The 14,761-nt window shown below is 36.9% G+C and overlaps 1 protein-coding gene across 6 annotated transcripts in view; it reads left to right on the top strand.

Annotated features, from left to right (window-relative positions):
* LOC105034405 (uncharacterized) overlaps window positions 1-14,761 on the top strand; it is an 85,919-nt gene that overhangs the window by 28,141 nt on the left and 43,017 nt on the right. For all 6 annotated transcript variants that reach the window (XM_010909550.3, XM_010909551.2, XM_073249226.1 and 3 more), the window contains 3 exons: window positions 2,644-2,731; window positions 3,314-3,496; window positions 4,192-4,353. In XM_010909550.3, coding sequence (XP_010907852.1) covers window positions 2,644-2,731; window positions 3,314-3,496; window positions 4,192-4,353 — 433 coding nt within the window. The remainder of the gene's footprint in view (window positions 1-2,643; window positions 2,732-3,313; window positions 3,497-4,191; window positions 4,354-14,761) is intronic.

Below are 14,761 nucleotides of genomic sequence, written 5' to 3'. Positions count from 1 at the left end.
TAACATTTGCACCAAAGTGACATTTGACAGTACATTCCAAAACTCTGGTACAAATATGGAAACAATATGTGCCAACATAAGCAGGAGCAGGGTTCTCAGAACCATCCCGAATCGTGCGGTTTGGGGCATACCGAATCGGACCGACAGGGAACCAAGACGGTTCCAACGGAGAAAATGGCATATGCCGGTGCCGGGGAAGAAAGAGAGGAAAATAGAGGCAGAGAGAGAGAGAGGAGGATGCTGTCGGAAGCCACCGATGGCCCTCTGCAGTCGTCGGAGGGTGGCGGAAGCCGTCGCGGCTCGGTTCGTCAGATGGGGCTACTGCAACGAGCAAGAAAGAGTGAGAGAGAGGGGGGAGACCACCGGAAATGGAAGGACGGGATGGTGGAGAGACCGTCGGAGGACTCTGGGTGGCCGTCGTGGCCATCGGACGGTGGAAGCGATGCGGATGGCGTCGCAGTCGTAGAACAGGGGCTGTCGCCCTTGTTCACGTGTGGCCTTTTTTTAAAAACAGGAATTAACAGTGAAGCCGGCAAACCATTTGCCGGCTTCACTATTTAAAAGATTTTTTAAAAAAAATTAAAATCAGTGAAGCCGGCAATTGGATTGCGGGCTTCATTTTTTGAATTTAAAAAAAAAAAACCTATGAAATAGTGAAACCGACAAATGGTTTGCCGGCTTCACTTAAGTTTTTAAAAAATTTATCGGCTTCACTTAAGTTTTTGTTTTTTAAAAAAATTGGTAAAACAGAGGCGTCACCCCTGTTTCACGCTTGCGGCGCCGCGCGTTGACTACGCCGCCCGACGGCCAGCCAGAGGCCATCCAACGGGCCCTCCGACTCCTTCCCCTCCCTCCTTTTCTTTCTTCCTCCCCCTCTCTCTATTTCTTTCTCTTTCTCTCTTTTCCTCTCGGTTTCCTTCCTTTCCTTGTTTCGGTTAGCGTCGGTCCGATCTGGTATGGAACCGTACCGGACCGTACTGCCGGCCGGTCGGAACGGCCACTGGTACCAGTATCAAAAACCTTGAGCAGGAGTGTAGGACGTTCGGTTTCAAAAATACCGAGGTCATCTGTGCCATATCATGTTCAACTCCAGTACAATAGGTTTGTACATGATTTCTTAAAAATTGGTGTCATTGTGACACATTGAACTAAGAACTTGATCTGCTTGAGGTAAACCTGCCTTGATCCATATTGTCTAATTTGAAGATCTTTCATGTTAGGTTGGCAGATCGGATTGAGAATTATGTTCTTCTTAGGTATTCTAGTGAGAAATGACTCTATCTACTAGGAAAGCAGAACCATTATGATCAAAATATAGCAGTGTGTTTCTAATGACTTATTAAACATATACTACTACATAGTAAAATACTACTACATAGTAAAATGTATGAACTAGTTATGATGCACAATTGTATATGCTATATCATTACACATGATACATTGTTGTGTCTCAATTTATGTTGGGTTTAGGATGGCTTTGGTCAACGTTTGTTCTTTATCAAGTTGGGTTGAGATTGTCTCGGTTTCAGTTGAGCACATTAGTTTAAAAATACAAGTGTGTTTCTAACAAGTATTATTCTATATACCATCACATGTTAAGATGTACATACAAATTGCAACATGTAGTTATACATTCTAAATAATCATTCATACACAAATCTGTCATATATTAATCTGGGCTCTCTTAGGTTAGTACTGGTTCTCTGTTGCCTTTAACAAATTGGCTTGAAAGCTGGGTTGGCCTTGATTGAGCATTGCAATATGCCATTGAATATCGATCTCAGGTTGCATTAGGTTTAGCTGCCTGAACCATGTTGAAATCAATGCTACCAACTTGTAACCGAGTTTTGTACCCAAAAAAGAAAAAAATTGTAGCCAAGTTGTTTGCTAGCTAATCTTGGTGAAAATTTGATGCTTCCCCCCAACTTGACCCCAAGTTCTGGTCTTAGTGTGAATCAATGTAACTCAGTTGCACTTGTGTTGTAGATTAAAAAGTATTGAATCTTTGTTGCTCATTAATAGATAGTTTCTAATTTTTTGCTCAATAATGACATTAGTTACATAGTAGGCAATAATTAGATGCAGTTAACCAGATGGCTGATTCGGTATGATGTCAATCATTCTGTATTTTAAATACTTCATTTACATGATCAGTTTTGCACAGTTTTCATCTAAACTTTAACAGGGCAAGGCATATGTGATGAACTGTGAACATGTTGTATAAATACTTCTTAATAATTAAAAACACTCTCATGAGACAGCATAATATGTAAAATCTGTACTGAGCTCATAATTCTTAGTTGGACTTATAACACATATATATTTTTTGTGAGCTTTCTTCATTGTCCAGCTAGCCTGCTAGAGCTTGGGTCTAGGGTTTTGGATGGAGATTTCATAACCACTTGTTAAATGCATCCACTTCATTTACCTTTTTATTAAATCTGGGTTCAATAGATTAGTCTGTGCAATTGATGGTGACTAATGCCCGCACATGACACAAACAAACTATTTCATGATATGCTTATAAATCTGAATGGACAAAACAGGCCGCTATTTATTTTGCAAGGATTTAATAAGAGACAGATTTGGTTTTTATCTCCAGAAGTTATGTCATATTGTTATCTTTTTTGATTTGTTTGACAGGTTTTCTCCCATGCCAATATCTGCTCTTTCGGGCACTGGAACTGGAGAGCTTCTTGATCTTGTCTGTTCAGAACTGAAAAATATTGAGGTACAGTAATCCAATATAAGCAAACGAAATCTTCATAGTATGTTTGATTTGTTTGTTTCTTCAAGTTTCTTTTGTGAAATAAATAAATAAATATATTGGTAAATAGATAAATAAAAAAAAGAGACAGGAATTGTTCTCCATCTTTGTGCGGGCATTAATGAAATGATCATGGTTGAGCTAATTAGCAAAATGATGCATGTATACATATAAACATGCTAACTCTTGAGAAAAGCTTGGGGAAAGCTTAAAGAAATTGCTCATGTCCAAAGCCTTGTAAGACTTGACAGAGTCCATTTTCTTTGTTTGAACTAAAGATGAAATATGCGAAAGGTTGATCTTGAGGTACCCTACTATTTTTATCAATAGTTTTATCATGGCTTTGTAAATATGAGACAATAAAAACTAGAGTGATTTCTTAATGCTCATATTTCCTTGTTCATTTCAAATTTTTTAGCCTGGTGCATTTTTAGTATGAATTTCTTGGTCAAGCCATGTAGCATGCTCGGAACTTTTCCTCCTCCTGGTGTATTGTACTGTTACTTTATGAAATTTGATATGTTTAGATGGATATTATTGGTGCAGGCCTTGGACAGCAGTGAGGTAGAAGAAAATTATGTTCCTTCTATTGCTATAGTAGGGAGACCAAATGTGGGGAAAAGTAGCATTTTGAATGCCTTGGTTGGAGAAGACAGAACCATTGTCAGCCCAATCAGTGGGACAACTCGTGATGCTATTGATACTGAATTTACTGGACCTGATGGGCAGGTTTATGTTAACATATGCCAATCAGTTGTTTTTGCTTAAATTATATATTCTTTGGTAACATTTATAATCTTGATGATGTTTATGGACTGAGACTATGATAGAATTGCATGGAATGAATCGAAATTGCACCACCATCTATGCATCTTTATGTAATTCTTCCCACCTAGGATTCAGGTCCCAACCCTAGTTCGAAGTTCCATGCTATAACAATAAAAATCTAGCCTTGTCCCAACTATTTGGGTTCAACTTCATAAATCTTTCTTCACCAAACATTCCTATCTAGGGCTGCCTTTGATATTATTAATACTGATGGTGCCCTAGCATTCATGAATATCGAATTTGGATCCATTTGGTAGTTTGAAATGCTTCATACAACTGGCTGTCAACCAAATGTCAGACCTCCACCTTTCCATCTGAGCTTGGAACCAGCATCAGTGGTGTTTCATTCAAAGTTGCCTACTTTATATTTAACAAGGAAGTTAAAGTTTTTTAAAGTGTTTATTCCCCTTCCCCCCTTTGCATTAAACTGATTTGTCCAACATAATCATCAAGCGCCATTATATAGTAGTGGCTGCCATACTGATTGAAAACAGTTTTTCAGAATCTTGTGTGTTGAATAAATTTCTTTTCTATAGTTTCGAATTCTAGTATTCTATGATGTGATATTTGATTAAAAATTTAACATTATTTTGTAGAAGTACATGCTTATTGACACTGCTGGCATTCGACGAAGGGCAGCTGTAGCTTCTTCTGGTAGCACAACTGAGGCCTTATCAGTGAATCGAGCATTCCGAGCCATTCGTCGTTCAGATGTCGTGGCTCTCGTTATTGAAGCCATGGCTTGCATTACAGAACAGGTATACATTTTCTGCTAATACGATTCTTGCTAGATATGTTAGTGATGTTAATTGAGTTTTCGTGTATGTAAGTAGTCTTTTTTCCACCTTATTACTTAATTTTCCTAAAACTTTGTGCAAGACATTGGGCTGGTGAATATAATTTGTGCATCTTTTTGCAAGTATAAACTTATTCAGGTGAGAGCGCAAGTGCTTGATGTTGACAATTTCTGATAAAATTGCTTATTGTACATCGGCATGCACCTATATGCAAGATATCATTTTTGATAGATGAGGATGAGTTAGAATTGTCAAGGAAAAGAAATATTTAGTGATTTGTCTATAAAGAATACATAGCTGGTGGATGTCAAAATACCTAAAATCTAAATAAATAATTGGAAGACCATACTTTCAATAGATGGGAACATGATTCGTTCATCATTTAATATGATCCATTTGAGTTATTTATTGTGATAGAATGTGTGAGAGAAAATAAATAAGTTGAAGATATAGGTATATGTGTAGGTACGTAGGTGAGTCACGTGAAGGTGGATGTAGTGGAGATACTGCTTTTGGGGTCCATACCTAGGGCTGCAAATGGGTAGGGTCAACCCTTGATCCATCTTGGTCCCGATCTGATGGGGCCCAGTCTAACCCAGTTCTTTGGACTTTTGGGTGGGTATGAGTCTAAAAAGATGACTCCTTTCGAGACTTTGGGTTTGGTGTGGATCATATTCTTTTCCTAGATGACTTAGATGTGACCTTACCCATGTACTAATGTGGATCATGTTCTTTTCCTAGATGACTTAGACGTGACCTTACCCATGTACTAATTGGGTCCACGATGGATTAAACTGTAGTCACTGGAAAGTTTTATATAGGGTATTGCACATGCTTCAGAAACTCCCTTCTAAACTTTCTTCCTCAGCGTTTCAATGTAAATTTTTTGAAAGATTTTCTTCCCTGTATTTGCATCAGGAGAAACTACTGGTATACCCACTACCACTTCGGGTAATGGACCCAGTTCAATTCAACTCCGAAACTCATGATTTTGATGTCCCCTGCTGCCATGTTGAGGTATATAGGGCTTGTTATTTGTAGGTTGTAGGCTTAATATAGGTTGAACTACATCCTTGTCAATGACATTAGTGGTAGCAATCTGCACTATGACCCTCTTTTATCTCTCTCTACATGTTTTGCATGTAACTCCTAGTTTTCCTTATAAACACAAGAATGAACAGTTTACTTTTCATTTATCTTGCTAATGGACCTGAACATAGAGACATTTCAACTTAGTGCAAAATGCATTGATTTAGGTTTTGCTTATGCATTGATTTAGGTTTTGGAACAGGTATTGGTGCCTATATCGGTTCCTGACTGGTATGGTATGGTATCGTATCAAGTGTTGGTACGGTTTGGCATGCTACTTTCATACTGGCATACCAATTTTTTTTTCATTTTTTTTAGTTTCTTTTGAATTCAATCAAATTTTTTTTAAAATTTTGAATTATTTTAGATCCAAATTAATATTCATTTATGTTATATAATGGTTCTATCACTCTGAAATAACATAAAATAAAATTAAAACAATGCATTAAATGTATTTAAAGTACAAACTATAAAGAATAATGTACTCACCTTAAGATCTCTACTGATCTAATATCTTGTTAAGTATCTATGATGCTCGTAGATATCTGGATCATCCCCATACTCATGAGAAAATCAACTCATTCTTCTAACCAAGCAGCATTGTAGTTCTGAATGCTTATTCCAAAGGGCATCCTCTCTGGATTGTAAGACATCTTAGGTCTCTTACTGAAGCTCTGGCTTTAAGAGGTACCCTCAGATTGATGGTATGGCTGTGGAGGGGTCCATCCAAATGTACCGACAATGAAATCCAATCTGTAACATGCTCCAGGTTGTATATGATAGTAGCCACTGAAAGATGATACCTCGAACACACTATATTCATATCCATATGGATCATAAGCTGTCTGCGGATAATAGGATCCATAATGTGAGGATGAATCTGATACATCCATGGATCCTACTACACAAACGAGATCATCTACAGCTGCATTATGTGCTGAACAATCTTTAGGAGTCCATCGTCTATATAAAATTGTATCCTTGTGGGCTCTATTAACTTGTGCACCATGATCTCTATCTTGTGTGGCACGTGTAAACTGAGACTTATCAGTGAATCGAAGACCACTTTGCAGCTGCATCTCACGAACGATGGTCTCTTGTCCTCCACTCTCCTTACTCATCAGATCCATGACTACTATCATCATCACTCTCTTTGCTCTCTGAATTTGAGTGAGCTAACTCCACTCTCGATAAGGCTGCAACTGTCTTTAATTTGTCTTTTTACTGAGCAGTTGCTTGACCTCCCTTCGTGCCTCTTTATGACTTTGTTGTGCTTGAGAGGATGGATGCCTTCTTTTTGATGACCGGCCTCATCTCAACAGTTCTTGCTCAAATCTTTGGGAGGATGTCTCGAACACAGAGTCATATGATGAATTACTCTCCTGTGGCCCCTCAAACTGTGGCTGAACAGCTAGAATCTTATATGAAATATTTTTATCTACCCATTACCTCGGATCCACCCTAATCTCCCTAGCTACCAAACTGACTAGTTGTAGAGGGGATCCCGGCTCATCAAGCTCCGGTTTTTGCTACTGGCTTGCAAGCCATCTGATCATCAGATCCTCGTCACCAACAATATAATCATCAATTCATTGGATCTGTATACTTCAGCTGTACTTCTTTTTAGATGCATTTAAACCTCAACCTCAGATTACACTAAATGTATATAAGATCGTTGAGATGTTTTTTTGCAGACGGTTTCTCTGTTTGCTATAGATGAGGATAAAAGTTGATTAATTGCGCTCATAGCCATTAGAGGAGACTGTCTGAAAAAGAATGTGGATAGCCACACCTTTCAAATTATCTGCGGACTGTCCAAAATGAATCCACCGTTCAGCTATAAAAATATTAAGCAAAATTACGTATCAGATTTCATTAGTAGGTATGTAGTGTCTATAAAGCTTTGTCGTTATTGATATCTAATTTATCTAGATTCATCTTTTTTTTGCTTATGATAGTCGACGAGACTTCAAAGCTTTTTGTCCCTTCTCTAAACTTTTTTATTTATAGAAAATATATTTGTTAAGTTAACAAATATGTTATTGATTGCATACTGGATTTAGTTAAATACTCACACCTCAGTTAACCTAATATCTTGCAGACACATAGATGTGATTTTTGGATGGGCACCATCTTATATATCACATTATGGAGAGTAGTTAAGCTCGTTATCCAAATTTATCTCAAATATGATGTATTGGAATCTCGGATTTAAATAGTAAGCTGTAGATAAATTTAACAAATGATTAACATATACGAGTACAAAAGAAAATTTTTTTTAGAGAATTCTTGATTTCATGCTTGCTAGATGCAAGTCCCTACCCATCATGTAGTCCCACCATCGCTCGATGATGTTGATATATTTTTAGGCATGTTTCGGATCTATCTCACTGATCTGTTTTTTGTCCTCTCCATCATGTGATACAAGAAGCTCATTTGGGGGTATCTTTTGCTGTCCACGATCCGAAGCACCTTGTGTAACGGCTTGATAGTCTTTACCATCTTATCGGTCCGCTGTCAGAATGACTGATTTGTCACCAAGTTCTCCACATGATTTTTCTTAGTGTCGGTCTTCGCATATCTACTCTCTTGCCACTTGGCACTGACAAACATCTAATGGAAGGTTGCTTTCTTCTCCAGAAGGCTATTAAGTGCGATGTAGTTTGTAGCAAGCTATGTAATGTCCGATCTCAAGATCTCCTTCCTAGTGTATGTCTGCATCAATAATAGAATCCATGTATGATTGTAGATAAATTTAGTAATAATCTGGATTGAGTCCACTGCCTGTTGGACCTTATGAAGCTTTCAAAAATCCATCAATATGAGGTTGATGCAATGTGCAGCACATAGAATTCAGTAAATATGTGGTTGCCGCTCCATCAGTAACTCCTCGGTGTCCTTATACTGTGGTTCATTATCTATGATGATCTGCACGATATTTTGCTCTCCTACTGCATCAATCACTTCCTCCATCAGTCCAAGGATGTACGCGGTATTGTACATCTTATCTGAAGCATCAATTGATTTGTGAAAAAAATATTTTTCCATCATAATTTGTCAAGAAGTTGATGATGCTCCATCTGGTAGGATCGGTCCAATCATCATACATCATCATCAATCCGTATTTGGGTCATTTATTCTTGTAAGAAGAAATCTATCTTTGCAGCTATTTGTTATTGTCAAGAAGCTCACCATAGATGTTCCTAGGTTCTGGAGGATCTACACTTGGACTGCCAGCTTGTATGACTGAAATGACAGATCGATAGTATGTGTTGCCTGTTGCATTTATTGGAATATGACTGAAATGAAATCATGATCAATAGCTCGCCTCATATCCTTCTTATCTTTCTTCAGCATACTGTCAATTCTTTGCTACTTTGAATTCTTACTAGAAAAAGTCTATGGATCCAAATCATGGATGGTGGCTTCTGTTTGAATCTCTCTGGAGGACTTTCTCCTATTGCCAAATGCCCCCAAGATATATCAAATACTGTGTCTGCCTCTATTGACGGTCTCCCTGACTGAGGAGATTCTTCCGAACTTAGACTTTTCCTCAGTGGTCATAGAGTCGGATCCTGATTCATAGTATGACGGTCTAAATCATTCTCTATACCTGGCCATCTCCTCTAGCCGATACTGATCATCCAAATTCGTCTGAATGGTAGCCTCAGTTTGTGCCTCGTCATTTGGAGTGGAGGCCTCCTCTGACTCTCTAGAGTGATAAGAAGGTGGCTCTACGGCTCTGCGATCCATCTCTGTCCTCTTTGCTATTTTGAAATTAGCGAAGTGCTTCTTCATTAGCTGTCGGACCTCCTAGGGGCATTTTCGATACATGGCTACATCGTGATAACCACCAAGTGTTGCTTCAACCTAGTCACCTTTCCTTTCTTGAACTCTATATTGTACCATTTGTATCTCCAATGATGCTGAATCGAGAGTATTTTGTCATGATCTCAACCAATGTTACGCTCTGAATCTTTCTTTTTACTCGATGGATTCATTTTTGTAAAATTTAACAAAGCATGTCAGTTAATATATACGTAAAAATAATAAAATTTTGCCATCCTAAAAATTTTTTAAACCTCCAAAAATACATCTGAATAATATATTTCATACTTCTAATTTTTCATAATTTTTATCGATATCTAATTTTTTTGTATTAAAAAATAATTTTAAATCTCATAAATTCAGAAAAAAATATTATATGCTTCAAATAATACTTCTGAATTAGTTAAAATGTATTACTAATTTTACATATTTTTTTAAATTGATTACATATTTTTTATTATTTAGTTAATTAAAAAATATTTTTTAATTCCAAAAATTTTAAAAATTTATTTGAGCTTAGATTCACATAGAAATATATTATGGATGCTATATATATGTTTCTAAGCCTATGAACATGTGTTAAAGGCTATTTATTTTTTAATTTTATTCAAAATTATGTCTACGCTACTATGTGCACATGCATCAAAATCTCACAATCGGACATCAATTTTGTAGTGAAAGTAGCTTGAGCCATACAATATTCTGATTTTACAATTATCTTCTGAATTTTATTTTTTTATAATTTTTTATTTTAAAAATATATTTTTAATTTTAAAAAAATATAACTAATACAAATTAATGATTTTAGCATTATTATGTAAATCATCTAAAGATCTACAACATATAATGAAATCATACCAAAATAAAAAATTTTGGCATGATTTCCTCCTATTTTTCTATTTGTTGCCGTTTTTCGGCCACAAAAATATGAAAAAAATAATTGAGTGAGGAAATATTGGATTACTTTGATCTGGTTGAAATATGTTGATTTCTCGATGAAATTGTAAAAAATCTAGATCGTTGGGGTGGTTTAGGCTTGTACTGCATCGAACCAATTGGTTCGTTATGGTTTCGGGCATTTTTCAAAAAATTGGGCCAAATGGGATCGGCTTCCGATTGGTCCAATTCGGTACGGGGTATACTGGCCGGTTCGGGCCGGTATGGAATTTCATGATATAGACCCAAATTGACCTGATCTAGTTAGAAAATGGGTTGGGTCCAGGTCTGAAACCATGGCCTGAAAGAGAATTGGGTCGACTTACAAAGTATAGAGTCTACTTATGGCTGCACAATCTCATGCAAGTCCTTATAGTTTTTCATTGTATTATTTATTAAAAACTAAAAAGTTTCAGAATTGGGTATCTACTTATTTTTTCTGTTATGCTAATTGACTTGGAGAGTATATATATATATATATATATATATATATATGTATGTATGTATGTGTGTGTAAATTTGATTCCTTATTCATTTGAAATGGACATTAAAATGCTTTAGCACCTGGCTTCCCCAAACAGAAATTCTGTCTTTGCCTGTCATGAGGCGAGCCTTTTGATTGGTATTAATTTACCAAGGGATGCAAGGTTCAATTTGCTTCCACCAAACTCATGGGTTCAGCTCAAACTTGGTAGCAATGCCAAAGTAAACTTAATATATGATTTGGTGCCACACGGTTGGAGATGACACAATTGCTTCGACCCTGATTCATTCCTGCATAACATATTCAGTCTTTTCATGTGTGGCTATAATGTCTTGCTTAACAAGAAGAACTGATTGATTCCTACACTAGGAAGTTTCATGACAGACATCTGGGTTGAGACAGTAGAATCTCAAGAAATCCTTTGTGCTTTCTATCAAGCTTCTATTGCGAGATAACATGACATGTTGTGTTTGGCTTATTCATGAAAGCATAACATGTGGCTCTTCGCATTGTAGAAAAATTATGCTCGACGTCCATTATCATCTTTATCACACCGTCTTCTTTCTATTAGTTTAGATGATTGCTAAGGGACATTTGCTAATCGATGTTTTAAGTGCAAGGAGTTGGGCCATATTGCAGCATGTCCCAAGAGACTGGTGAATCCAAGCAAAGACTCTATTGATGTTTCTGTTGAAGATTTGAATGCTTCCATAGATAATAATGTGCTTATTACATATGGAAATGGAGTGGCTTTTGTTCTGTTTCCATCCATAGTTGTGCTTATTGCATATGGAGATGGAGTGGCTCTTGATCTGTCTCCATCCATAGTATTCAAAATCGGAGGCATGCAAGCATTTTCAGCTCATGTGCTAGGTTCGGTAGACAGCCTTGTGATCTTGTTATTGGTAATTGAATTATTGAAGCACATCAAACCTTCAAGCACTTAATTTCAGATCAAGCCTAGACCTTGGCCAGATTATCTGGCTCGTCTTAATGCTTAAGTGAAACTCATCATCAAAAGCAATGTTGTCACATTTTCTGTTGCAAGAAATTTTATTGAGTTTTATGTGACAACGTCACAACATGAAACCTGGTTCTTCCAAGTCTTGAGTCTAACAGCAATTTCAATGACCTGAAGCCAAACCAAAATCTATGTCATTTCATCATCTCGTAATACACAAACTTGTTCATTATATGCATGTTTTTACATCCTTTAGATATATTACAATACTCTCCACTCCTTATACAACAGTAGTCTGTAGCACATCTTGCCTTGTAACACAAACCCAATATGACACCAAGTCTCTTTCTGAAGTAGGCTTGGATATGCACACTGAAAATATTTCCAACTTCTAGTGAGCTAAGCCAATAAGTCCTTCACTCTGAAATATGATAAATAGGTGGGTGAGCCACATGGCTTAGCAAGTGGCCAAATATAACGAACAATATAGTGCCAGGCAAATAGAACAATGGAAGCATTAAGAATTTATACTTATTAAAACTCAATTAGTCGATAGTAATATCTTATAAAAGGTATCAAATAACTACATTTACTAATAGAGCTTTGTTTGATACAGTTGAATGCTTCTAAACACCTAGTATCATTAAAACACATGCCTTTTTGTGCAAAATTATTGAAAAAACACTCATTTGCGGACACCAAGATATGTTTAGAAACACTTTAATGCACTAGAATACTTAAAGACACTTGAATACACAACTTTAAAAACACATGGTCAGTTACCAAATGGTCAGTTACCAGCTATTATACTTGTTGGTCATGGGTTCACTGATCAATAGGCCCATGAGCTAAGGGTTCACTGAGACCAACCATTGTTCCTGCTAGTCAACAGTTCACTGATGCCAACTATTTTACCCATTAGTAAGGTTCATTGCATCTACCTGTTATACTTGCTGGTCAGAGATCACTGATTGACCAAAAATTTTCACTTCAATCCACAACAAAGGGAACTTTATCAGGACAATGATTAATTAATATTTTGAATGACCAGAGTCAAAAACAATCTCTTTGATACATTGACATAAATTTAAGTCCTGATGAGTTAACACTTGATAAATTTGGATGCCATGCAGTCATTCAGAACACATATTTCTCAAAATATATGAGCCACAAAACATTAGGAAAATGATTAGATGATTGTGAAAATTTCAGTGATTTACATGTAACATACCTATATAACATTAAAAAAATATTTATTGAACCTAACATGTTGCTGAAGTTAGAATCTATAAGCTTCCTTAACTTTAGTTGGAATAAGGATTCAAGACAGTTTGTACTGTAGATAGTGAAGAGTAGAAAACAAAATTCTGAATCCGTATAAAACCATCAATTGTCTGCTAAAATATAGATCATCAACTATGTAAGGACCCTTGCTCTAGAAGATTTCCAGAGCTTCAAACAACAACTTTTCTTTCTACAGATTGCTGGTATTTCTGGGGTTGCAGAACAGTAGAAAGAGGCCAGTACCCTCCTATTTATAGATGGCTTCTAAGCATGCGGTGATTCTGCGATTCTTCCTGAATAGACTCAATTCTCCCATCGTGATTGACTTTGAAAGTCTTACGTATACTCTTCCGACTGAATATGAGCCTAGGTGGACAAATTTCTAGCATGAGGTGGCTTCTTTTCCATGTGGCGTAACAAACATGAGATGACAACTTAAAGGGAATGAGCACAAGGTGGCTGTTCCTAAGAGAAATGAGATGGCAGTGGGATCAAGGATTCAGGTCCCAGCGGGATGTTCCGTGGGATACTGGGATGGGGTACCATTCTATGTGTCAGGATAGGGCGTTTCGCTAGTATCCCAGTGTCCCGATCGGGATGCTTTGGGACATCCTCTGTCCCAAGTGTTGAGATGCAGCGGGACGGCGGCGCATTCCGTTCCATGAAAAAATTGGGACATTCCTGTCCCATGAAATTTAAAACCTTGCTTTGGCATTTTCACAGAGTGGCTGGATCAGGATTAGAATCTGCACCATTGCACTTGTCAGTCCAAGCCTTTTGCCATTGCACCAAGAAATGCCCCCCGATCCCATTTACACATATCAAAATATATAATTCACTTAGCTTACATATACAAATGACCGTGTGATAGGCACTAATATTGCATGTAGTGCCGATGGCAGCTACACATGTCCTACTAAAATAACCATGGCTTTGTGATAGGGGAAGAAAATACGATTGTGAACTCATACTTAATACATTAAGGGAAGCATGTTCAACTTAAGCCAAAATAATTGGATCTCCTGAAGTATATTTTGGGATACTCAACCAACTCTTCTGTTACAATATCTAAAAGTATTGATGATCAAAGGATTTAAGTATGATCTTGATGTAGCAGAAGCATCTGAAGGAGGAACGATGGTTTAGCCCATAATTTAGACTAAGTCAAAAGCCTAGTCAAATAGTATTTATTAGCTGTCAATAGTTGTTGGTCATTAAGTTTTGATTATATATTTATAAATGTGGAATGCCTTTTAGAGTGTCTAAGCTTTACTAATTATGGTCCAGTTATGTGTCTCCTCTAGTATGTGAAAGTAACTATTGTTCATTTGTTTGTTTTATGGAAAAGCACTTTATTGATGTGAGGGATATAAAGAGTCATGTAGTGTCTATATAAAGTCGAACGACAGAAAGTGAATGGAAGAATGAAGAATTGGATTGTTTGAGTTATTTCTATTGGAATCTTGTGGTGGATCCCACTTGAATCTCCCTTCTAATTTCTCCTACAACCTTCTCCCTCTTTTGCTTAACCCCTGTTATTTTTGGCATCACAAAATATACTATGTGTTGTTATTGAGAATGCTAACTGCTGAAATTGCAGTACTGGGATAATGGAGAAAAAACTTTGAGGAAAACATGGACATGAAATGGAGTTCATTTGTTACTGATGCCCTTGTATGCCCTTGTACAAATTCACTTTGCCGTAGCTTTTGGTGATAAATTTCAACTCTTACAAATCATGAGTTATAAAGAGCACAACTTGGAGCTCTATCAGTGTAAAGGAAATA

Source organism: Elaeis guineensis, chromosome 15 (genome assembly GCF_000442705.2).
Source record: "Elaeis guineensis isolate ETL-2024a chromosome 15, EG11, whole genome shotgun sequence".
In the NCBI taxonomy this organism is placed as follows: Eukaryota; Viridiplantae; Streptophyta; class Magnoliopsida; order Arecales; family Arecaceae; genus Elaeis; species Elaeis guineensis.
This window is presented reverse-complemented; position numbering and strand designations above follow the sequence as displayed.